The sequence below is a fragment of the Zootoca vivipara genome, chromosome 11 (genome assembly GCF_963506605.1).
Source record: "Zootoca vivipara chromosome 11, rZooViv1.1, whole genome shotgun sequence".
Taxonomy (NCBI): domain Eukaryota; kingdom Metazoa; phylum Chordata; class Lepidosauria; order Squamata; family Lacertidae; genus Zootoca; species Zootoca vivipara.
The window spans coordinates 53495634-53518705 of NC_083286.1; the positions used below are offsets into that span (position 1 = coordinate 53495634).

General features: G+C 45.4%; 1 protein-coding gene across 6 annotated transcripts in view; it reads left to right on the top strand.

Annotated features, from left to right (window-relative positions):
• Positions 1-23072, top strand: part of MYO5B (myosin VB) — a 289538-nt gene that overhangs the window by 14829 nt on the left and 251637 nt on the right. For 3 of the 6 annotated variants that reach the window (XM_060280364.1, XM_060280367.1, XM_060280368.1), the window contains exon 1: positions 9136-9645. The exons of 1 other annotated variant lie outside the window; for it this stretch is intronic. In XM_060280364.1, coding sequence (XP_060136347.1) covers positions 9550-9645 — 96 coding nt within the window. In that variant the 5' untranslated portion in view covers positions 9136-9549. Of the gene's footprint in view, positions 1-9133; positions 9646-23072 lie in introns of those variants that run through there. 2 more of the 6 variants (XM_060280369.1, XM_060280365.1) reach the window with 2 other exon arrangements.

Sequence of the window (23072 nt, forward strand, 5' to 3'; positions counted from 1 at the left end):
CTATAGCTTCCTTGTTCATTGCTCAATGAACTTCCTCAATCAGGAAGAAGTAGGAGACCTGAACTAACAGCTAGTTGCTCTAAGACTAGGGAGCAGGTTAATGGGAAACACTTCAGGGGGAAGTGGGGAGTTGGCCATCCTGGTTGAACACATCAGCCCTCTGTACTTGGGTACCACAATCCTGAGCACCTTTGTTGGATGCTGCTGCTATTTAAGTCCAGTTGGTTGTAACTTACTTATCTGTATATATAAAAATGGTGAAGGTGCATGTATGTTATTCCCCACTTTTCTCCCATAAGCACTCACCCTATCATCCTGAAATTTGGCCACAACCTCAGACTCACATGTGACTCCCATGACACACACCCCCGATCAAACTCACTCCCACACCCCACGGACTTACACCCTCCACACGCCTCTCCACAATCAAAGACCCATGACGACCCTCATGGACATTAACCCCCTTGGAATCCCACCCCACCACAAACCCCCACTACAACCCTCTACCCCCAAGACCCTCCACCCACAATACCCTCACCAACCAACCAATACCAAGACCCCCCAAGGACCCTCACCTCTCCTCCACCCTCCCATCCCCCACCAATACCAGGCCCACCCAAGGAATCTCATCTCTCCTCAACCCACCCCTCCCACCCCCCCAAATACCATGATCACCCAGGGAACCACACCTCCCTTGGGTGGGGGTTACTGGGAGGAGGGAGTTGGGGGATTCATAGGGATAAGCCGATGGGGGGAGGGGAAACAAACAGAATAGATCATGGATCGGGGCAGGGTGGGGGCAATCACAGGGATTAGCCACAGCAACGCATGACAGGGCCAGCTAGTTTTCTATATCAGTGTTTTTCAACCTTTTTTGGGCAAAGGCACTCTTGTTCCATGAAAAAAATCACGAGGCACACCACCATTAAAAAAGTTAAAAAATTTAACTCTGTGCCTATATTGACTACCGTATATATAAAGTAATTCTCTTTATATATAGGCCATTTGTTAATGCCCTTTGTTGACTTTAAGCCTGGGTGGCTCTTTTTAATTTTTTCCCCCTTGCCACACAGTACAAACCTTCTCAGGCGTTAAGCTTTCCTTGCCCTGACTGCCTCCTGTTCATCTGGGACTGCGTGGGAACTAAATTTAAACTTGATTGATAGCTTTTAACCTAGGGGGAAGGTCAGGATGATATTTTCCTGTAAAAATATCCATTGGAACCCGCGCGACCCCCCGGGAGCAACGGGCCTGCCCCTCCTCAGTCCAGGCCAGGCGCCTCACCTTCTGCAGGGCACGCACATGCTCCTCGCCGAAGAGGCCGCTCACACCTTGGTAGACGCCGCTGGCTGCCCTCCGGAGGCTGTTCTGCTTGTCGGCCCCGCGGCCTCGCGCCGACCAAGCCCCAGGCACCGCCAGCAAGAGGAGCGAGAGCGGCGAGAAAAGGAGCAGCAGCAGCACCCGCCGGCCGCCTCTCGCGTCCGAGGCCGTGGTGGTGGCTGTTGACAGCTGCGCTCACGTCGTGACCCGGCCGGCTTCCTTTCCGGCGGGTCAGCGCCCCCTAATGGCGGCATACCGCGGCACACCAGGCAGCATCTCGCGGCACACTAGTGTGCCGCGGAACAGCAGTTGAAATACGCTGTTCTATATATTACAATATTTTTTCAAATATACTTTACATTTTTCCCAATCTTCTTCCACTGTCTCTTCCTTCTGGTCTTGTAGTCTCCCAGTCATTTCAGCGAGTTCCATAAAGTCCATCATCTTCATTTGCCATTCGTCTATCGTAGGTATCCCTTGTGTCTTCCACGAAGGATTTAGTTTCAATTGGCTCCCACAGAACCATCCAGGCACAGCCTCCAAGCATCTGGTCAGTGTGTCCGGGGCCGAGTCGGTATGGCCATCCATCAGCAGATAGAGCTGAGTGTCATCAGCATATTGGTGACAACCCAGCCCAAAGCTCCAGACAATCTGGGCAAGGGGGCGCATAAAGATGTTAAAAGCATTTTTTATGACTAAAAGAGAACTAAAAGCAAAAGACAAAACGGTATCAACAAAGGCAATTAACGGGTTATTGCCAAAAGCCTTCTGAAAAACCCAGGCCTTTGTCGCCTGGCACAAAATGTGCAATGATGGATGCAACCAAGTAGGCTCCCGATGACAGGTTTAGGGTATAGTCGACATTATACACATCTCTTTGTGCTCCATCCAGAGAGAGGGGGGGGGGACAAATCTGTTGGCCAAAGATGCTATTAAGAACCTTCACTTGGGCTTGCTTTTGTCCATCCAGTGAACCTCTTCTTTATGAGCGGGTGGCACTGTGGTCTAAACCACCGAGCCTCTTGGGCTTGCTGATAGTAAGGTTGGCGGTTCGAATCTCCATGATGGGATGAGCTCCCGTTGGTCTGTCCCAGCTCCTGCCAACCTAGTAGTTCAAAAGCACACCAGTGCAAGTAGATAAATAGGTACCACTGCGGCGGGAAGGTAAACGGTGTTTCCATGCACTCTGGCTTCCGTCACGGTGTTCCGTTGTGCCAGAAGCCACATGACCCGGAAAGCTGTCTGTGGACAAATGCTGGCTCCCTCGGCCTGAAAGCGAAATGAGCGCCACAACCCCATAGTTGCCTTTGACTGGACTTAACTGTCCAGGGGTCCTCTACCATTTTTTTAAACCTTCTTTATGCAACATTTAAACAGATTGTCCTGCCTTCTTGGAGCATTGGAGAGTATGATATTAGGAAGCAGTGCTCCATCTGTCAGTAAAGGTTTTGCCTGCTTGAATCTCTGGTTTGTTGTCATGATCATCAACGGTATTTGTAATACTAGCATTGTTAATTGCTTTCTTGGTTAAGCCTCAAGGCAAGGAAGCATTCACTCTGTGATAGCTTTCAAAAGCATCAAAAGGCACCTCTGTCTAAGATAGGCATATCCCAGGAAAGGGGTTTTACTGAGGGAGAGAGAGAGAAAGAGAATTGAGTATGTGAGGAATGTAAATACAGTCATACCTCGGTTTAAGTACGCTTTGGTTTGAATACTTTCAGTTTAAGTACTCTGCAGACCCGTCTGGAACGCATTAATCCACTTTCCATTACTTTCAATGGGAAAGTTTGCTTCAGGTTAAGTATGCTTCAGGTTAAGTACGGACTTCCAGAACCAATTACACTCATACTTCGGGTTAAGTACGCTTCAGGTTAAGTACTCTGCGGACCCGTCTGGAACGGATTAATCCACTTTCCATTACTTTCAATGGGAAAGTTCGCTTCAGGTTAAGTACGCTTCAGGTTAAGTACAGACTTCTGGAACCAATTGTGTACTTAAACCGAGGTACCACTGTACATTAAACTCATGCCTGCTTCTGTTGCCATTGTTGCACAACATGATATGTGCCCAGAGCAGTAAATTGGGAAGAAATAGTAGGCATGGGGTGAAATTTGGTTTGCATTTTAATGCAAACCTACCCAAGATGCGCTTCCCGAAACAATATGTGAACTGAAACACAGTGACCTTTCGAAATTTGTGCTTCTCTGGATTTTGCGGTGCAGTTCTTCAACCAAAGAATGTGTACAAAAATATGAATTTTTGGGAAACGAGTGTGATGAACCATACTGTTTGGGGGCAGCCCAAACCAAGGCTGGTAGAAGTGCCTTCTCCAGAATAAATTTGGAGCTGAGATCATCCTCAGAGGTTCTTCTCCAGATGTTTCTGCCTGGAGAGGTTAAGAAGATTTCTGTTGAAGGGAGGGCTTGTGACGTTTTCCTGTACCCTTTTTATTGAAGTCTCACTCTCCAAGGGAAATCTTGCCTTTCAGGCACCAGTCAAAGGGTGAGCTGGCCTTAGTGAGCTGGCCTTTTAGTGTAGAACTTGATTTATTTATACAGAAAGTTATACCCTGTTTTTCCTCTCTGGTGGAGCCACTGGAAAGAAACAAAATATATAAAGATCAAAACTAGAATCCTATTAGTAAAACCAGAACCAAAAATAACCCAAGACTAAAAGCATTGACATTGTGTAATGCTGCTTCTTATAGAGTCTTTTTTAAAACTTTTATATTTGTATATACCGTGTGACTTTGTTTTTTGAGTTGTTTTTTAGGGTGTGTGTATTATTGGATAAATTGCCGCGGATGCCAACCACACACTTTAAAAGTATCTCTGCATTTAGTTTCCCAAATGATGCATGTCGGCAACTTGGTTCCAGATACTGCACAAGAAGTTTAAAGTGCCATCTGTTGTATGCCGGTTAGGTTAGGTTAGGTGTGTGTCTGGGTGTTTAGTCCCTATAATAGCAAGAAATTGCCAGAAAGTGAAAAAACCAAGTTCGTTCCTTTTTTATTGCAGAGTTTTTATTGTTGGAGAGTCTATTCGTTCTTGGTGATTGCTGAGAGACGTTTTCCTTTCCCGAACCTGTGTGACAAGAGAGAGTTGACGCAATGAATACAGCGCCATTTGTTGTTTCTCTGGAACATTGGTTTGCATAGTACAAAACAAATCTTCATTTGAAACGTCAGGGAAATATCTCCGACACTGGCAGGGATGGTGCTTCTGAGCTGCTGGAAAGGAAGGCGGAGACGAACGCAAAAGAGTTAGGAACATAGGAAGTCTTACCAGAGGTGCATTTACCAATGTATTTTCTGCCACTGACCGACAGCATCTCTCCAGCATTTCAGACAGGCCTCTCTCTCTCCCATCCCTATCTGGAGATCCCTGGAAATTGAGCATGGGACCTTCTGTGGGCAAAGCAGATGCTCAGCCACTGAGCTCTACCCAAAATTTCCTGGCGGTGCCGTTTGTAAAGGGGAGCCCATTGGCCGATGAGTGTTAACTGGTGCAAGCTGAACTCTGGGAGGGAGCCGCAGAGACAGGATGGTGTTCAGGGATTCCTGGGCAGAATTTTGGCCTGGCAATGCCTTGCTGGAAGGACACCAGAGGGCAGACTCACCTTGCCAGTTTTCCCATTTAGAGGCCAGCGTTCAAGGGATGTGTGGGAGGGCCAAGCAGGTGAGGAATCCCTACTGTCCTGAAGAGGCAGGTGTGAGAAGCATTTCTGGAAGGCAGGTTAGTCTAGGCTGCTTGGCACTCGTACTGCCAGGAAGAGAGAGTCGGAGAACGGTCTGCGTCAGGAGGTTCTTGGGAGGGCTGGCGCATGAGTGACCCCCGAAAGAAGGCTGGGAGAAGCAAGGTGTGTATACACACACACACACACACACACACACACACACACACAGTGGTGACTCGTTCCGCAAGTCAATTCGTTTTGCGAAAAATTTGTCTAGCGAATCACGGTTTCCCATAGGAATGCATTAAAATTTCTTTTTTTGCCCATAGGAACGCGTTAATTAAGTTTCAATGCATTCCTATGGGAAACCGTGATTCGCAAGACGAATTTTTCGCAAAACGAATTCATCTTGTGAGTCACCATCAGATTGCAAGACGCATTCGTCTTGCGAAAAATTCGTCTTGCAGGGCATTCGTCTTGCAAGGAACCAGTGTGTGTGTGTGTGTGTGTGTGTGTGTGTGTGTGTGTGTGTGTATGCATATATACACACACACACACACACACACACACACAGGCATGCATATATATATGCATGCCTGTGGCTCTCTTTTCCTCTCCTTCCCCAGTCAAGGAAGAAAAACTTCTGCAATGGCAGCACTGTGCCTAAAAACACACTTGGAAATTGTGTTGGCCTTGCCTTCCATAGTTATGTATGTAGGAAAGCATGTTGCTGTTGGGTTTCACTAGCCTTGGTCATACTCTGGCCCTCTAGGTGTTTTTAACTACAACTCCCATCAGCCCCAGCTGTAGTCCAGAACCTGGAGGGAGTCTGATTGGCCATGGCTGGTGTAGGCCTCACAATGATCCCATAATTATGTGTGTAGAAGAGCATGTTGCTACCAGGTTACACCAAGGAATACTAAGCCACGTGGTTGTTCCTGACTAAATGTGCTTGTTCTACAAGTCTCTCTCTAATCTCCTCTCTGCTCTTGCGGCATCATAACTAGGAACATCTCTTCCGAAGCTTTCTATATCCCCCGTTGCAATGGAAAAAATTGCTTAAGTCTTTTAGGCCTGTGCTTTTCCTGCACCCCACTCCCTGGTAAATAGATTCAAGCTTAAAGTCCATTAGACTTGATACTCTCTTGTTCACTGATAATATATTCCCTCCCAATTCCCCCTTGGGAAAGGCATTTATACAGCTATCATAGGATAAGCAAACCTCGGCTATTGATTTTTTGCTTTGGCTCGTGTGTCGAATAAGTGCATCTGAGGGAGGAATGATCCTGCCAGGAGCAGGGACCGACTCAACTCTTCCCCAAGTCCCGCAATGTTCCTGCAATGTTTACAAAAAGCATTAGTGAGGCCATCTCAGGTCGGTGGAGCTTTCACTTTCCTAAAAAATGCTGTGGCCTATAAATAGCTCAAGCCAAGTCAGCCTAGGTGTAAATCATGGTTGTGTGAACAAACCCTGGGACGTTCTCTCCACATTTTATATGCATTAAACCACCTCTCTACTTTACATTCCTTAACTACTTTAAAGTCATAGAATCATAGAGTTGGAAGAGACCACAAGGGCCATCCAGTCCAACCCCCTGCCAAGCAGGAAACACTATGAAAGCATTCCTGACATATGCCTGTCAAGCCTCCGCTTAAAGACCTCCAAAGAAGGAGACTCCACCACACTCCTTGGCAGCAAATTCCACTGCCGAACAGCTCTTACTGTCAGGAAGTTCTTCCTAATGTTTAGGTGGAATCTTCTTTCTTGTAGCTTGAATCCATTGCTCCGTGTCCGCTTCTCTGGAGCAGCAGAAAACAATCTCTCTCCCTCCTCTATATGACATCCTTTTATATATTTGAACATGGCTATCATATCACCCCTTAACCTTCTCTTCTCCAGGCTAAACATACCCAGCTCCCTAAGCCGTTCCTCATAAGGCATCGTTTCCAAAGAAAAAATTGTAGACTGCACTAGTGCAATACAGTGGAACCTCGGTTTATGAACACCTCGGTTTACGAATTTTCGGTTTACGAACGCCGCGGACCCATCTGGAACGGATTAATTCACTTTCCATTACTTTCAATGGGAAAGTTCGCTTCAGTTTATGAACGCTTCAGTTTATGAACAGACTTCCGGAACCAACTGCATACCTGACCGGTAGATTTACAAAAATCCCAGCAGAACACCGTTTATGCCCTTCCTCCATTAAAATTAAAGAGGATCGTATACATTACCTCCTCCATTGCCCCATTTACTCGGGCTTTAGAGACGCGATGCTGCAAACTATACCCAACTCTATAATCAATCCTGAAGTAAAATTTTTGTTAGTTGATGCTAACCCACGAATTACCCATGTGGTAGCGGTCTTTGTGATGAAGGCCATGAAAGCCAGGGAAAGATTTATGGATGATAAAGCAAAGACCCCTTCATCGTCTGTTTAACTCGTTGCTTGTTTTCCTTCTCTTTCTGTTTTGTGGGATGAAGGTTTTGTTGGGATAGTATGTAATGAATTTTAACATTTTTAATTATTGTTTTTAATTATTGTTGTGTTGATATTTGTGTACAGGCATGATCCTCACAATAAACGGTTTTTTGTTGTTGACTTCCGGAACCAATTACACCCATGCTTCAGGTTAAGTACGCTTCAGGTTGAGTACTCCACGGACCCGTCTGGAACGGATTAATCCACTTTCCATTACTTTCAATGGGAAAGTTCGCTTCAGTTTATGAACGCTTCAGTTTAAGTACTCGTTGGACCATCTGGAACAGATTAATCCATTTTCCATTACTTTCAATGGGAAAGTTCGCTTCAGTTTATGAACACTTCAGTTTATGAACAGACCTCCGGAACCAATTGTGTTCATAAACCGAGGTACTACTGTATTATGAAGATTATGGGCCTTGGACCAGAGGCCTTTTAGCCCTAGTGGGGGCTTCAATCTAGTACAGGGCCAATTAAGGATACTATTTTTGACTGCAACCTTTCCACAGACCACCTGAACATGGAGTTCATACACCACTGTTTATAAACCACCGATCTCAAGGGATGAGAAGGCAAATGGTTCCATAGAATGTGTATAATTGCAACCTTTTCAAAACCCATTTGCAGAACTGGAATATAAATATTGAAATACTAAATAAAAAACCCCAGCTGCTAACTTTTTTTTTTTAAAAAACCCAGCGACATCAGTGCTGCTGAGATGCAGACTCCAGGAACCACTTGTGACAGGAGTTGAAAATAAGATGTAGAGAGCATTCCCAGTACATGCGTAGAATGCATTACCACCTTGTGTGACATCAGTGAAATACGCTGCGACAGAAGTGAGATTCGGCACAGGCATTATGGGACTCAAGGGATTTGCTGCGTTGCTTCTGTCTTGAATTACAGCTAAGGATTTCCTCCTGTCAGGAAAGTGACAGCTGTAAATAAATAAATCCAGCCTGCAGCCAGCCTTGTGTACAAGAGAGAGTATAGAGGAGGAAACTCCCCTTGGCTGTGCTGGTTCAAATGTTACAGGGACATTGGAAACTGGTGTGTATGGAGTCAGATTGTGAGCCAAAAATGGCTAATAATAATAATAATAATAGCTCACTGGAAGGACAGATCGTGAAGCTGAGGCTCCAATACTTTGGCCACCTCAGGAGAAGAGAAGAATCCTTGGAAAAGACCCTGATGCTGGGAAAGATTGAGGGCACAAGGAGAAGGGGATGACAGAGGATGAGATGGTTGGACAGTGTTCTCGAAGCTACGAACATGAGTTTGACCAAACTGCGGGAGGCAGTAGAAGACAGGAGTGCCTGGCATGCTATGGTCCATGGGGTCATATGTCAGGAATGCTTTGGTGGTGTTTCCTGCTTGGCAGGGGTTTGGACTGGATGGCCCTTGTGGTCTATTCCAACTCTATGATTCTTCTTGTTGTTTACTCGTTTAGTCGTGTCTGACTCTTTATGACCCCATGGACCAGAGCACGCCAGGCACTCCTGTCTTCCACTGCCTCCCGCAGTTTGGTCAGACTCATGTTCGTAGCTTCGAGAACACTGTCCAACCATCTCGTCCTCTGTCAAAAGCTTCTCCTTGTGCCCTCCATCTTTCCCAACATCAGGGTCTTTTCCAGGGAGTCTTCTCTTCTCATGAGGTGGCCAAAGTATTGGAGCCTCAGCTTCACGATCTGTCTTTCCAGTGAGCGCTCAGGGCTGATTTCCTTCAGAATGGATAGGTTTGATCTTCTAGCAGTCCATGGGACTCTCAAGAGTCTCCTCCAGCACTATAATTCAAAAGCATCAATCCTTCGGCGATCAGCCTTCTTTATGGTCCAGCTCTCACTTCCATACATCACTACTGGGGAAACCATAGCTTTAACTATACGGACCTTTGTTGGCAAGGTAATGCCTCTGTTTTTTAAGATGCTGTCTATGATTCTATGATTCAATGGCCTTCCTCAGTAGAATGCAGCCTCTTGTGCTCTACAGGTAAACCTATTGGCTGTGTGGGTGGGGTGGAGCTCACTCAGCCAAGGGCCACCTCTCTCCAAGGAAGGAGGTGCTGAATATAAATGGCATGGTCAGTCTGGAGAGATGCATCAGCTGCACTGACCAAGATTGCCAGCATGCATAAAATCATCAGGCGGCTGCGGAAAGGAGTCAAGAAGGTAGGCAAAGTTCTCATGGAAAATACATTTCCTGTTCTGCTTGGCCTCTTCCTAGGATATGATTATTTCTGAGTAGGCGTTCGGCACTTGCTTCTAATCACGGAGGGAAAATTTCCCAAGGCTGGTGTCAGCTTTTGAAGAGCTGTCCTCAAAAGACACATTAGCTAAAGCAAGATTGAACTTTAATCTTGGGAAATGCAGTGGTCTCTGTGAACCTCTCGCTGGTTGTTGTTGTTTTATTAAAAAAGTGGGGTTGTAGAAGTGTAATCTAAGGACTTTTCGCTGGCTTGTGTTATTTAATGAACTGCTTTCCGTGTGCCTCCCAGCGCCATGGGTATACTGGCAACCATCCGGCGAGCTGGAAAAAGCAGCTCTAATTTGTCTGTGTTGTGCATCGTTAAAGCAAATTATGTTAACAGAGCTGCTGCCAGGCTGTTGGGAATGGTCACTTCCTGTACCACTAGATAATCTTTCCTTCCAAGTAAGAAGTTCCAACCCACGATTCAGCACCTTGGATTTAAATGTGGGAAATACTTACCCGCTTTGGGGTGAACTTATATTTTGAAACTGTAGTCGCCTTCAGGATGTCTAAGTGTCCTCGAACATCATGAGGGATAGAAACTTGTGTTCTTTTCTTAGTGAAAGCTGAGAGTCTCAACAGGGTTCAGCGGTATATGACTCTGCCACTTCTTGTTTTTATTGCTGTTATGAGGTAGCCTAATAAAAAGTTGACAGTTGCAAGGGCAGAGGAGAAGATGGAATTGTTTGTGGAAATATAGGAAAGGGCCATAGCTCTTGCCTGAAACCCTGGAGAGCCACTGCCGGTCAGAATTGACAGTAATGAGGTAGTTGAACCAGTGGTCTGACTCGCTATAAGGCAGCTTCCTGTGTTTCTGTGCCTTGGGCAAGATTTGTGCTGTGCCCATTATTTGGGTTTTTGGCCCTTCCTCCTCTCACCAACCCATCTTGAAATGGCAGGGAGCTTTTTGCTCTGTCCTGGAGCTGGAGGAAAAGTCAGATTGTAGCGTTGGTGTCCACTTGTTCCACCTCCATCTTTTCCCTGCGAGAAGCTGCACCAGAAGTCTTTGGTCTGGGATCAGACCAAAGGTTCAGCGTTACATCCAGCCCACAAGCAGGATACCAGCACACTCCTGCTCCTCATCTCCCAACAGCTGGAGATAGAACATAGCCATCCAACTTAGTAGCCATTGATGGCCTTATTATCCTCCACGAATTTGTCTAACTGCTTTTCAAAGCCACCAGAATTGATCCCCTACATTTTGTGGTAGGAAATTCCATAACTTAACTCTCTGTGTGTGTGAGAGAGAGGAAATGCTTCCTGTTGCCTGTCTTGAATCGCCCAACGTTCTGTTTCATTCAATAGCCCCTGAGAATGACCAGCTTCCTAGTTATTCTACTGAGGATATGCTTCTAAGTGGATTACTTAAACCAGTGATGGGCATCCTTTTGAGCCTGGTGTGTCAAAATTCGCCAAAAAACCAAGCATAACTCGGGTGGTGTGTCACTTCGAGAAAAAAACCATAATATTGCGATATTTATAGTTTAAATAACAAAAATGTATAATTGTAATATATAACTGTATTTAATAAACAAAAAAACCTGGTAATTATTTATCACAAAGTGCCCAGAGTTGTTGAGCTTTTTTGGGGGAGCTGCTAACCAAAGTTTTGGAGATTTTTTTTGGGGGTGCAAAAGTTGCTTTGCTTTTTGGGGGGGGTGCCCCAAAGCTGCTGCACTTTTTTGGGGGGGGGAAGAGAACAGAAATAAATGACGAATAATACCTTCGCTGGAACTAACATGCAGCACCAACATAGTCTGCCAAAGCGCCAAAAAACCCCCAGCACAGAATGAGTTAAAAAACGAACGCTGTTACACCCAATCATAGTCTGCCAAAGCGCCAGAAAAACAGCACAGAAAGGGTTAAAAAACCAATCTCTGGCTACCAGCAACAGTGGAGACAAGCTCTAGTGGAGACAAGCTGTAGGAGGAGTGGGGAAACAAATGGGGGGCGGGAACCACCACCAACAGTGTGAATGGGCCGGTGGGGCGTGTGCAAGCAGTGAGGGCTCTGCGTGTCACGTCTGACACGCGTGTCATAGGTTTGCCATCACTGACTTAAACTCTCTGCCCAAGTAGTTTTCTCTTCTTTTTTTGCCGCCTCCGCGTTTCCACCTGAAACTCTTTCTCCCAAGTTGTCCCCTGCCCCTGGTGAGCTGTCATGGCTTCCCACAAAGAATCGTTGGAACTGTAGTTTGTTAAGGACGAATAGAGTTATTAGGTAACTCCTCTTCCCCTCACAGAACTACAGTTCTTAAGAGTTCTCTGGAAATAGGGATTGATGATTAAACCACTCTTTTCTGTGAGGGGGAATAGGGGTCTCGTAACAGGTCTCGTAACGACACCTCCCATGATTCTTTGGGGGAAGCCATGACTGTTTAAAGTGGCATGATACTACTTTAAAAGTATCTCACAGATAGAGCTTGACAGTGAGGGGAAAGCAAGATAAAGGAAGGAACGAAATGTGTGAGGATGCAGTTAAGAGACTGTGTTTCTCCTCGGCTCGACTAAATGATGCAAAACATTTCTATTTAGGCAAATTTTTATGAAGATAGCTCCGCTGGTAAAGCATGAAGCTCTTAATCTCAGGGTTGTGGGTTCAAGCCCCAGAGTGAATGAAAGATTCCTGCTTTGCAGGGGGCTGGACTAGATGATCCTTGTGGTCCCTTCCAACTCTACAATTCTGTGATTCTAAGTATGCTTTGCGGATAGTCCTGTACATGCGATTCTATCATTGGGATTGTGTTGTGAGGTTTTCTAAAAGTGTCTGGGGAGCGGGAAGAGGTGGGCCAGAAAATGCTTTCTGTAAATGGCATGTGAGATTTGCACTGAGGTTCTTCTAAAACCAGTTTTTAATCTGGCAAAAATGGGATTCATCACTGCACCCCCCCCCTTCAGAGAAATACTGTAGAATCCTTTGCAAAGCAAAAGGTGCATTCAATCCAAACCAAGAAGTTCATGTATAACCAGTCTGGCAGCCTGCTTGTTTCCTCTCTGCTTCTTTGAGTGCCACCCGCCACTTTGCTTAGTCACAGCTTTTGAACAGGCACAAGTAGGTCAGCTGGAGCTAGGCAGCCTTGTGAAGCATGGATAGTATTTCCAGACCAGTGCTGTGCGGAATCGAAGCACGACACTCCCTCTTTGTACGATGATTTGGTATGGAGTGCTTTGGCTTTGACAGGACGGTAGCATGTGGAACTTGCTGCAAGTCCCACCCCCACCTTGAACATTCTCGCCTGAACCTCTTAGAATCATAGAGTTGGGAGGGACGTTGAGGGTCATCTAATCCAACCCCTTGCAACACAGGAATATGCAGCTGTCCCATCTAATAATAATAATAATAATAATAATAATAATAATAATAATAATAATAATTTATTATTTATACCCCACCCATCTGGCCGGGTTCCCCCAGCCACTCTGGGCGGCTTCCAACAAAATATTAAAATACAGAAATCCAACAAACATTAAAAGCTTCCCTAAACAGGGCTGCCCAGGTGGCACTGTGGGTTAAACCACAGAGCCTAGGGCTTGCTGATCAGAAGGTCGGCAGTTCGAATCCCCGTGACAGAGTGAGCTCCCGTTGCTCGGTCCCAGCTCCTGTCCACCTAGCAGTTTGAAAGCACATCAAAGTGCAAGTAGTTAAATAGGGACCGCTCCGGCGGGAAGGTAAACGGCATTTCCGTGCGCTGCTCTGGTTCGCCAGAAGCAGCTTTGTCATGCTGGCCACATGACCCAGAAGCTGTCTGCGGATAAACGCTGGCTCCCTCGGCCTATAGAGTGAGATGAGCGCCGCAACCCCAGATCGGACACGACTGGACCTGATGTTCAGGGGCCCCTTTACCTTCACCTTTAAACAGGGCTGCAAGGATCGAACCTACAACAGTAGGATCGTTGAACCTACAAGGATCGAACCTACAACCTTGGCATTATCAGCACCACACTCTAACCCACTGAGCTATCCAGCTTAATTCCCTCTTGCTCAACGACACAACTATGGAATGCTCTTCAAAGTGAGGCCCACCCGTGGCCGACTTAACACATTTTCACACCAGGTTAAACCTTGCTCTTTCCCTGGGCAGATGGCTTCACCTTCGCTTGGTCCATATGCAACTTGATGTTTCTACTGTTGTGTTGCTGATGGGATTCTTGAGGTGGTTGTTTTGTTAGTGTTTCAGATTTCATAGATTTGTAGAGTTGGAAGGTATCCACACAAGGAAAATCTAGTCCAACTCCTTACAGTGCAGTTTTTTCAACTAGAGCATCCATGAAAGATAGCCACCCAACCTCTGCTTAAAAATCTCCAAGGAAAGAGAGTTCATCACCTTCCAAGGTATTGATTGCCATATAGTTGCAACTCTGTAATTTAATTCGGTTGCCCAGAGACTATTTTTATCTGGTGGCTAATGAAACAATAACTTGCCCCCAACACTTGAGCATCTCTTGCTCTTTCTGCACCTGGGCTTCACAGATTCATCTCTAGGAATATAGGAAGCTGCCCTCTATACAGTAGGATCGTTGACCCATCTCCCTCTTGTTGCTGACTCTGACTGGCAGTGACTCTCCAGGTGTTTGACTGAGGACCCTATCCCTACCTGGCGGTGTCAGCGACTGAACATGGGACCTTTAGCCTGATACTCAATTCTGATCTACTGTCCCCCATCTTACCTCTTAAAAAGTTGTTCCAGAAGATTGGGAGATCTTCCAGAATGATGTTCTGTGTCAAAGAGTGAGCAGGCAGCAAATCACACCATTTGAAGTTGGAGTCAACTCTTTATTAGCAAAAACACGATCTCCATAGACTTGCCTGACGGTCAGGCCTAATGAGCATAGCAACTCATTCCCGACGAGTCTTCATGGAATCAGTTGGCCAGGATTGAAAGTCCCTGCCTCTCCACAGCCCTCCTCTCCACGGCTTTCCCCAAACAATCAGAGACTGTGCCTGCATGCAGCCTGTTGCTGCTCTGCCCGTTTCAGCCCTCTTCTGGTTCTGCTCACTAAGCCCTGTTACCTCTTCAGCTTTCCATACCTCCTCCCCCCAGTTTCCTCCCTCTTCTCCCTCTGACCACCCATCGTTGACCCACCACCACTCACAGGGCTCTGAGCCTTCTTTCCTTGGTGGTTCCCCGGTTGCTTCCTCCCACCATCCCTCTGTGTCCAACCAGCCCATGCCATCCTGATGCAGTCCAAGGTGCTGTAGATGGAAATCAAAAGTGAGAAACTCACCTTGAATTTGTAGAAATCAGCCCTTTTCATACCAGCTTGTCTACCGATTTATGGATTTATCAGTAGCTTTTTCTAATCAATATTCAGAGCGTCTTATGACCAAATACTGTAATTTACATTGCCTCCCATTTTATTTGAACATGAACTTTATTTTCAGAACAAGTTTTGGGAAAGTACTGTTGTGGTTTCCAAACTGAGATTTTGATCAGCCTTAAATTGCCTTTGGAGTTGAATGGCAGAAGATAGGATTTGTATGTGATTTCTGAAATACAGGCTGAATCCATCTCCCCTCCATTTCCCAGGAAAGAGTATTGTTTCGTTGATGTAGTAGAAGGTAGAGATTTTAAATGTGCTGCTAGAGTATATTTGAATGAAAATACTGAAAATCATGTCAGTGGTGAAAGTAGAATGTTTTTCAGATCAGGTTGCCTTATTTGGGGGGTGGGGATGAAAAACAAATAAAAAACAAATTGAATGCTCTGGAGATGGAAATAAGTGTCTATATTTATTGTATGAAAAACACCTATCCAATATGAGATTTAAAGGGATGCTGCAAAGGGTTTGCAAAGGGTAGGTGTGGGAAGCAATATTGGCTTATAATGCTATGAATTGGCCTGGCAGAACCATCTGAATGCTTCCACCATTCCCTTTCTGCAACAAAAGGATGTCAAGTTAAAAACTGAAAAATAAATACTTTAAAATGCAATGCATAACAATAAAACCACAGGAAAATCAAGTTTGCAAAGTACTTAAGCGTGATATAATTAAGAGCTTGAAGAAAAGCTAAGGTGCCGTTTTCAATAGCATGGCAGAGGTGCAAGAGTTCCATTAAAAACAACAGCAAAAAACAGGGCTAAGCTCTTAAGTATTTCTGACACCCAGTTCCTAAACCGGCTGGGTGACAACATAGAGGTTAGGCCCGTTGATCTCAGTGATGCGTATTTTAGATGTCTTCAGTGCTGGCATCGCTCTTTAGCAGTGGGCGGTTGCACTGTTTAGATGGGGTGGTGTCTCAGCCGCTCTTGTGCAAAGTTAAGCGCTTTAATTGTACTGCAATGGGTTTGGCATTGAGGCACGAGCCTGCGCCTCTCCGCACACTTCGGAAGATGCTTGTCAGTGTGTACCTAGCTGCGACTTTTTCATTACCTTGTTTCGTTACCTTGCTTAGCGCAGGTGGGGCTGATGGAAGCCGTTGTCCAAAACACCTTGCGGTGCGCCAGGTTCGGGGAGGGGGCGGTGTGGCGAATTGAAGAGCAGCTATGGTGTGACTTCTCAGAAACATACCTGGGTGTTAGCTCAGACATTCTTAGGGACCATGTCAGGGAGCAATCATTCTGATCAGATGTGGAGTGAAGGTTAACCTGCCTGAATCCAACTGCTCTTCATGGTACAAATTCTTGCACAGTTTCTCAGCAACTATCTCGCGTGTTAGAAACTGGGATACAAAAGCTATTCACCCCATGGCTCCTGGAACCTCGACCGTGGGTGCAAAAACAAAATGTCTGTAATCACATTTTTCAAAATTCAGAAACACTATTTATTTTATTTTATTTTATTTTATTTTATTTTATTTTTGGAAAGCATGAACTAAAGACCTGCCTCTTTTGGTGCCATGCAAGCCAGGTGATCCAGGGGGCACCAAAGACATGTGCCTTTTGATGCTGCCCTACCCCACAGATCAGCTGATTTGCACATGTATTTTGGTGCCGTGCTTCTGAGAGAATCAACTGATTCACGGGGCAGCGCAGCACCAATAGAGGCATGTATTTTGGTGCTGACTGGTGCAACATTGCAGCCATGCCAGCAAGCCGATGCTCTGCCACGGAGCTACCGCAGTCCTTCCCTATTAAGGGAGGGGGATCACTTCAGACGCCCACCTGTCAGTTTGGAGCTGGCACTGCTCTGCTTCCCCCAGCTGGAAGCAAGCTGTTGGCTGAGCCCGCACAGAGGCTGAATCCAAAATGGAGCTTCGGCCTGCCATTCTTAATAGTTGCACCAGTGGAACTTCTGTCTGTCATGCAAATATTAAAGGTGCAGGAGAGCAAAACAAATAAACAAATGAAACTAGCCACATGGCATATCTAGTTGCACATTGTATCTGAGCCAGTAGCAACCTACCCCAATTGCTGACTTGCATGAGTTTGAAAAGGTGTACCTGCCAAAGTTTTCATGTTCACACTACTCATAGAGTAAATTGCATGTTGCAGCAGCAGGAAGCGGGGGCTAGAGTTTAATCTTTGTCCTTCTCTGCAGGGAAATAAAACTCTGTAGTTGTCATTTTTTTGTTTCGTTTTGTTGTTATTGCGTGTGCATATTTCCTAAAGCCATGTGGTTTATATTCTGCAAGCTGTGCCCTAGGCCTAGAGCCCATAAATTCAGCTTGCGGCTTAATGAATTGGTCTCTTATCAAGTAAATCATGAATCCTAGGGAATTTATATGTCTGATTGCTTTGCACTTTTCTTTCTGTTTACCTAGCCTTTCGTCCCCATTACTGCGTTAATAACACTTAGATGAGATTGGATGCACTCATCTAAATGCTGTGGGAGCTATGGGGGTTGGTCGGTCCCTTTGAGCCCATCACCCCACAGAACATTGCCTCTCTTTAAATCTTGTGGGAAAGAAAGAGTTGGCATGTAAGACCTTTTTAACAACAACAGACACCAGGTGCATTCGGAGACATCAGGTCACCGCTTACTTTTAGTGCTGTATCCATTTACTTTTCACTCCAGCTATTCCATTAAAATTTGCTAAGATGTAAAGCCCTTAACGAGAGAACATCCCAAAGTCAACAAGAAAATTCTGTGGGTGTCCAGTGTTCTATTACCAAATCCAAAAAATGCCAAAAGGGGGGGGAGTGGCTTTATCTGTGGCTATGGGAGAAATAAGACCCCTTTGGGGTGTTCGTGCTGTGGGATCTTCCATTTCAGGCTCGGGTTGTATATACGATTAAATAAACCGTACATCATAAAGACACCACAGTCTCTGCTGTGCCTCATTTCCCAAAGGAAACAAGGACCCCTGGGTATCTCACACCGCTTGGAGATTGGAGTTGTGTTCCTATCATGCTCGTTGCCAAAAACCTGCAGAAACTTTTCAGAGAACTACAGTTTAAAAAGTAGAAGAATGCCATCGTTATCCCAGCACGGTAATGTGTTCAGGCTAGCCAGATCCCTTTGAGAGAGGTTCAGATGAAGGCTCTTTTTGATTACAAAATGGCATTTGGGAGCTAAGAGGCTCAAGCAAATTTTCAATCTTTCACTGATTTGCTAAAACAGTCCTCCATGAATAATTTATTTGTTATATTTCAGCAGTAAGGAGTGTTTAGCTGGTGTGATGTGACCAACAGTATTTTCGCCTGATGCCATACGGATTATGTATGGCCCACTTGTGCCTTTTTATCCCAGGGACACAAGGCATTCAAGCAATCTCTTTAGGCAAGCAATATTCCCGATTGTTGTGTTGTTTAGGGAAGTTTTTCATGTTTGAAGTTTTATTCTGTTTAATATTTTGTTGGGAGCCGCCCAGAGTGGCTGCGGAAACCCAGCCAGATGGGAGGGGTATAAATAAATAAATAAATAAATTGTTGTTGACATTGATTAGGAAACCAGTTTAGCCCAGCATCGTGATCCTACAGTGGCCAACCAAACCGAATTAACATCTGGTTCTTGCATTTGCAGAGATGGAAAATATAGTAATCAGTTTTATACTTCTCCTTCCTCCAAGGCTAGGGGTCAGGTTGAAATGTAAAGTACCTGGAACATCCTCATATGATTGTCTGCTAGCTCCTTCCATATCATTTTAGACTCCCCTCCCTACCCCACACACATTGTGTTGTTGTTTAGTCGTTTAGTCATGTCCGACTCTTCGTGACCCCATGGACCAGAGCACACCAGGCACTTCTGTCTTCCACTGCTTCCCGCAGTTTGGTCAGACTCATGTTGGTGGCTTGTAGATCCCTTTAAACTAATTTGGATTCAGTTGTATTTGTTTTGGGAGTGGTTGTTGTTGTTGTTGCTGCTGCTGCTGCCTGCCTGCCTGTCCCATGGTGGTTTGGAAGGAAGGGAGTTCACAGAGTGCTGCTAGTCAATTAAAGTTCCGTGCTTGTCATTTTAGGAGGTGTTTGGGGATATTGTGCTCTAATCCTCTTTTAAAGCCAGTTTTGGATTAGTGCTGCTGTTCAAAGAACCTTGCAGGCTGTGCACCCAGGACTAGGCATCAAATTCCAGCTGCAAAATTAATTGTTGGTGCTGGACTTTGTGGGTGGGGGGAGTCTAGAGGGGAAATACATAAGTTTGCTGGCAAGAAGCTTGCCATGAGGCATCATTTATTTGGTTCCTGTGTTTGCTGTGTGCCCCCCTCAATTCCTTCCCCCCACTTCATGTTGCATCTTTTTATATTGTAAGCCTGCCTTGTTCTTCTATCGATATGTAAGCCACTCCGTGAGCTTCTGAAGACTTGAGTATAAACGGTTTAATTAAGCAAGCAGAAGCAAATTAGAAGAAAACAAGTGCTGCTAGTTTGTTTGTCTCTGTTTAAATATCTGTGGTAGATGCAGTAAGTTTGTGCAAAAGCCAGAAGCTTTGGAGAAAGAAGATTCCACCTAAACATTAGAAAGAACTTCCTGACAGTAAGAGCTGTTCGGCAGTGGAATTTGCTACCAAGGGGTGTGGTGGAGTCTCCTTCTTTGGAGGTCTTTAAGCAGAGGCTTGACAGGCATATGTCAAGAATGCTTTGATGGTGTTTCCTGCTCGGCAGGGGGTTGGACTGGATGGCCCTTGTGGTCTCTTCCAACTCTACGATTCTATGATTCTATGGAGATGGGCTGCAGAATTGCATTTGTTTTGAGTCAAGCTGGAACTTCTTCAGAAGATATAATGCAGACATTCAACTTTACTAGAGGACATCTTCAAATAGAGGACTGTCCTTGGTAAAGTAGGGCATCTGGGCACCCTAAGCCTTGACTGGGAACTTGGTTGCCATTTTGAGAGACACTTGGAGCGTATCCACACTACAGACTTGAAACTGGCTTGATTGCCCCTAACACTTAATTCCCAGTGTTATCGCCATGTTGTAGTTCCCAGGATTCTTTGGGTAATGGTCAAAAAATATTATAAAATGGAGTTTGAAGTGTAGATGCACCATTTGAATATGGGTTAAAAAGATGTTTTGATATTTCTTTCCATGATGGTGTAATAAAAATGAGTGTAAGCCACCTGTTGGTTTAACGCAGGCATCCCCAACCTTTGGCCCTCCAGATGTTTTGGACTACAATTCCCATCATCCCTGACCACTGGTCCTGTTAGCTGGGGATCATGGGAGTTGTAGGCCAAAACATCTGGAGGGCCGCAGTTTGGGGATGCCTGGTTTAACGGCTGATGGGTCAAAGCCTTCACCATGTGGCAGAGGTGGATGATGGGTTAAAGAAAATGTGACTCCTGGTTGTCCAAGAAGTCTTAATTACCTAAACTAGGGTCATTCTGTCAATTAAGTATCACGCTTGCCCCCAGATTAAGGAAATGCCATCCCATTAGCATGCGTGTGTCAGATTCCACTTCGCTCAGTTGGTCACATTTAAAAGATTTGCATGAGTGAACTATACCTAGGTGTGTGTTAATGCATTCCTAAATGAGAACCACTCCTGTTTGTGGCTGTAATAATCCCTTATCAGTTTTGGCTTCTACTGTTGTGGTTGCACACATCCTGAGCTTAAAACGTAACTTCCTCTTGGAAACGATCTTAAATGTTTTCACTCAACGTGTTTACTGGAAGGCGCGGCATCATCCTATATATGCCGTTTGTGAACTCGTTCTCCTCTTCTAGTCAGAACGGCTCCATCCATATACAGGAAAGAGTTACTGTTTTGTGAAAGTACCCCAAAAATGAAGAAGAAAAGAAGAAGAGGGGAACTAAAGTAGGGGAAGAACCTCCAAAACAGCTCACAGAGGATTGAGCATGCTCAGTGGGCATGGAATACTGACTGATGGTTAGGGCGGGGGAAATCCAGAGGGAGAGGAAAATGCAGGCATCGGCCCTCCAAATGTTTTGGGACTACAACTCCCATGATCCCTAGCTAACAGGGCTGGTCATGTTGTGCGGATGTCTGATGATCGTCTTCCAAAGCAACTGCAGTACTGTATTCTATTCCCAACTGGAAAGCGTAATGCTGGTGCTCAACAAAAGAGGTTTAAAGACTGTCTCAAGGCAAATCTTAAAAAAATGTAGTATAAACACTGACAACTGGGAAACACTGGCCTGCGAGTGCTCCAGTTGGAGAACAGCCTTTACCAAAGGTGTCATGGGCTTTGAAGACACCCGAACTTAGGATGCAAGGGAGAAACGTGCTAAGAGGAAGGCACGCTTGGCAAATCCACACCGTGATCAACTCCTGCCCGGAAACCAATGTCTCCACTGTGGAAGGATGAATGGATCCAGAATTGGCCTCCACAGACACTTACGGACTCATTGCTGAAAACGTGTTTATGGAAGACAGTCGTACTCAGCTATGAGTGATCGCCAAAGAAGAAGAAGAAGAACCCTGGGAATATGGAATGGAGTAACCTATCTGGCCAGGGATAGCCTAACTTCTGTGTAACCTCTAGGTTAGATTACCGGTACTGCAATATGTTATATGTGGGGCTGCCTCTGAATACATTTTGGAAACTTCAGCTGATGCAAAATTCGACAGCCAGGCTGCTCACTGGGGCAAGACGAGTTGAGCATATAACGCTGATCCTGGCCCAACTGCACTGGCTGCCAACTAGTTTCCGGGTCCAATTCAAAGTGCTGGTGCTGACCTTATAAAGCCTTACGGTTCAGAACCTCAATACCTTAAGGAGCACGTCTCCCCATACAAACCAACCTGGACTCTGTGTTTCTCATCCAAGGTCCTTCTCTGTATCCCCTCTTCCCGAGAGGTTTGGAGGGTGACAGCATGAGAACAGGCCTTTTCTGTGGTGGCTCCCTGTCTGTGGAGGCTCACCTGGTGCCATCATTACACGTCTTTAGGCACCAGGCGAAAACATTCTTCTTTACCCAGGTCTTCGGCCATTAAACAATCTATGGCTTTTTAAGGGGGGGTGGGCTGTTACTATGCTTTTCCCTATGACCATGTTATGAAAACTATGTTTTTAATGTTGTACACTGCCCTGGGATCTTGGTGTAAAGGGCAGTATATAAATTAAATAAATAGTAATAATGACAACCTGGAAAAGAGGTGAGGATGGATGGAATTGTGAACAGGAGCACTCCATATTGCCAACTTGTTGGTGGTTCCTCCTTATACGGTATATAAAACAGCTTCAGTCTGAATTCAAATGTAGCCCACAGTGTTCTCAGGTGGATGTCCCCTTACTGCAGGGGTCAGCAACCTTTTCCAGCCAAGGGCTGGTCCACCATCCCTCACGTCCCTCAGACTATGCCAGATTATATTTTGAAAAAATAAAATGAACAAATTCCTATGCCCCACAAATAACCCAGAAATTGTTGTTGTTGTTGTTTAGTCGTTTAGTCGTGTCCGACTCTTCGTGACCCCATGGACCATAGCACGCCAGGCACTCCTGTCTTCCACTACCTCCCGCAGTTTGGTCAAACTCATGTTCGTAGCTTCGAGAACACTATCCAACCATCTCGTCCTCTGTCATCCCCTTCTCCTTGTGCCCTCAATCTTTCCCAACACAAGGGTCTTTTCCAGGGAGTCTTCTCTTCTCATGAGGTGGCCAAAGTATTGGCGCCTCAGCTTCACGATCTGTCCTTCCAGTGAGCACTCAGGGCTGATTTCCTTCAGAATGGATAGGTTTTATCTTCTTGCAGTCCATGGGAGTCTCAAGAGTCTCCTCCAGCACTATAATTCAAAAGCATCAATTCTTCGGCGATCAGCCTTCTTTATGGTCCAGCTCTCACTTCCATACATCACTACTGGGAAAACCATAGCTTTAACTATACAGACCTTTGTCGGCAAGGTGATGTCTCTGCTTTTAAAGATGCCGTCTAGGTTTGTCATTGCTTTTCTCCCGAGAAGCAGGCGTCTTTTAATTTAACCCAGAAATACATTTTAAATAAAAGCACACATTCCACTCATGTAAAAACATGCTGATTCCCGGACCTTCCATGGGCCGGATTGAGA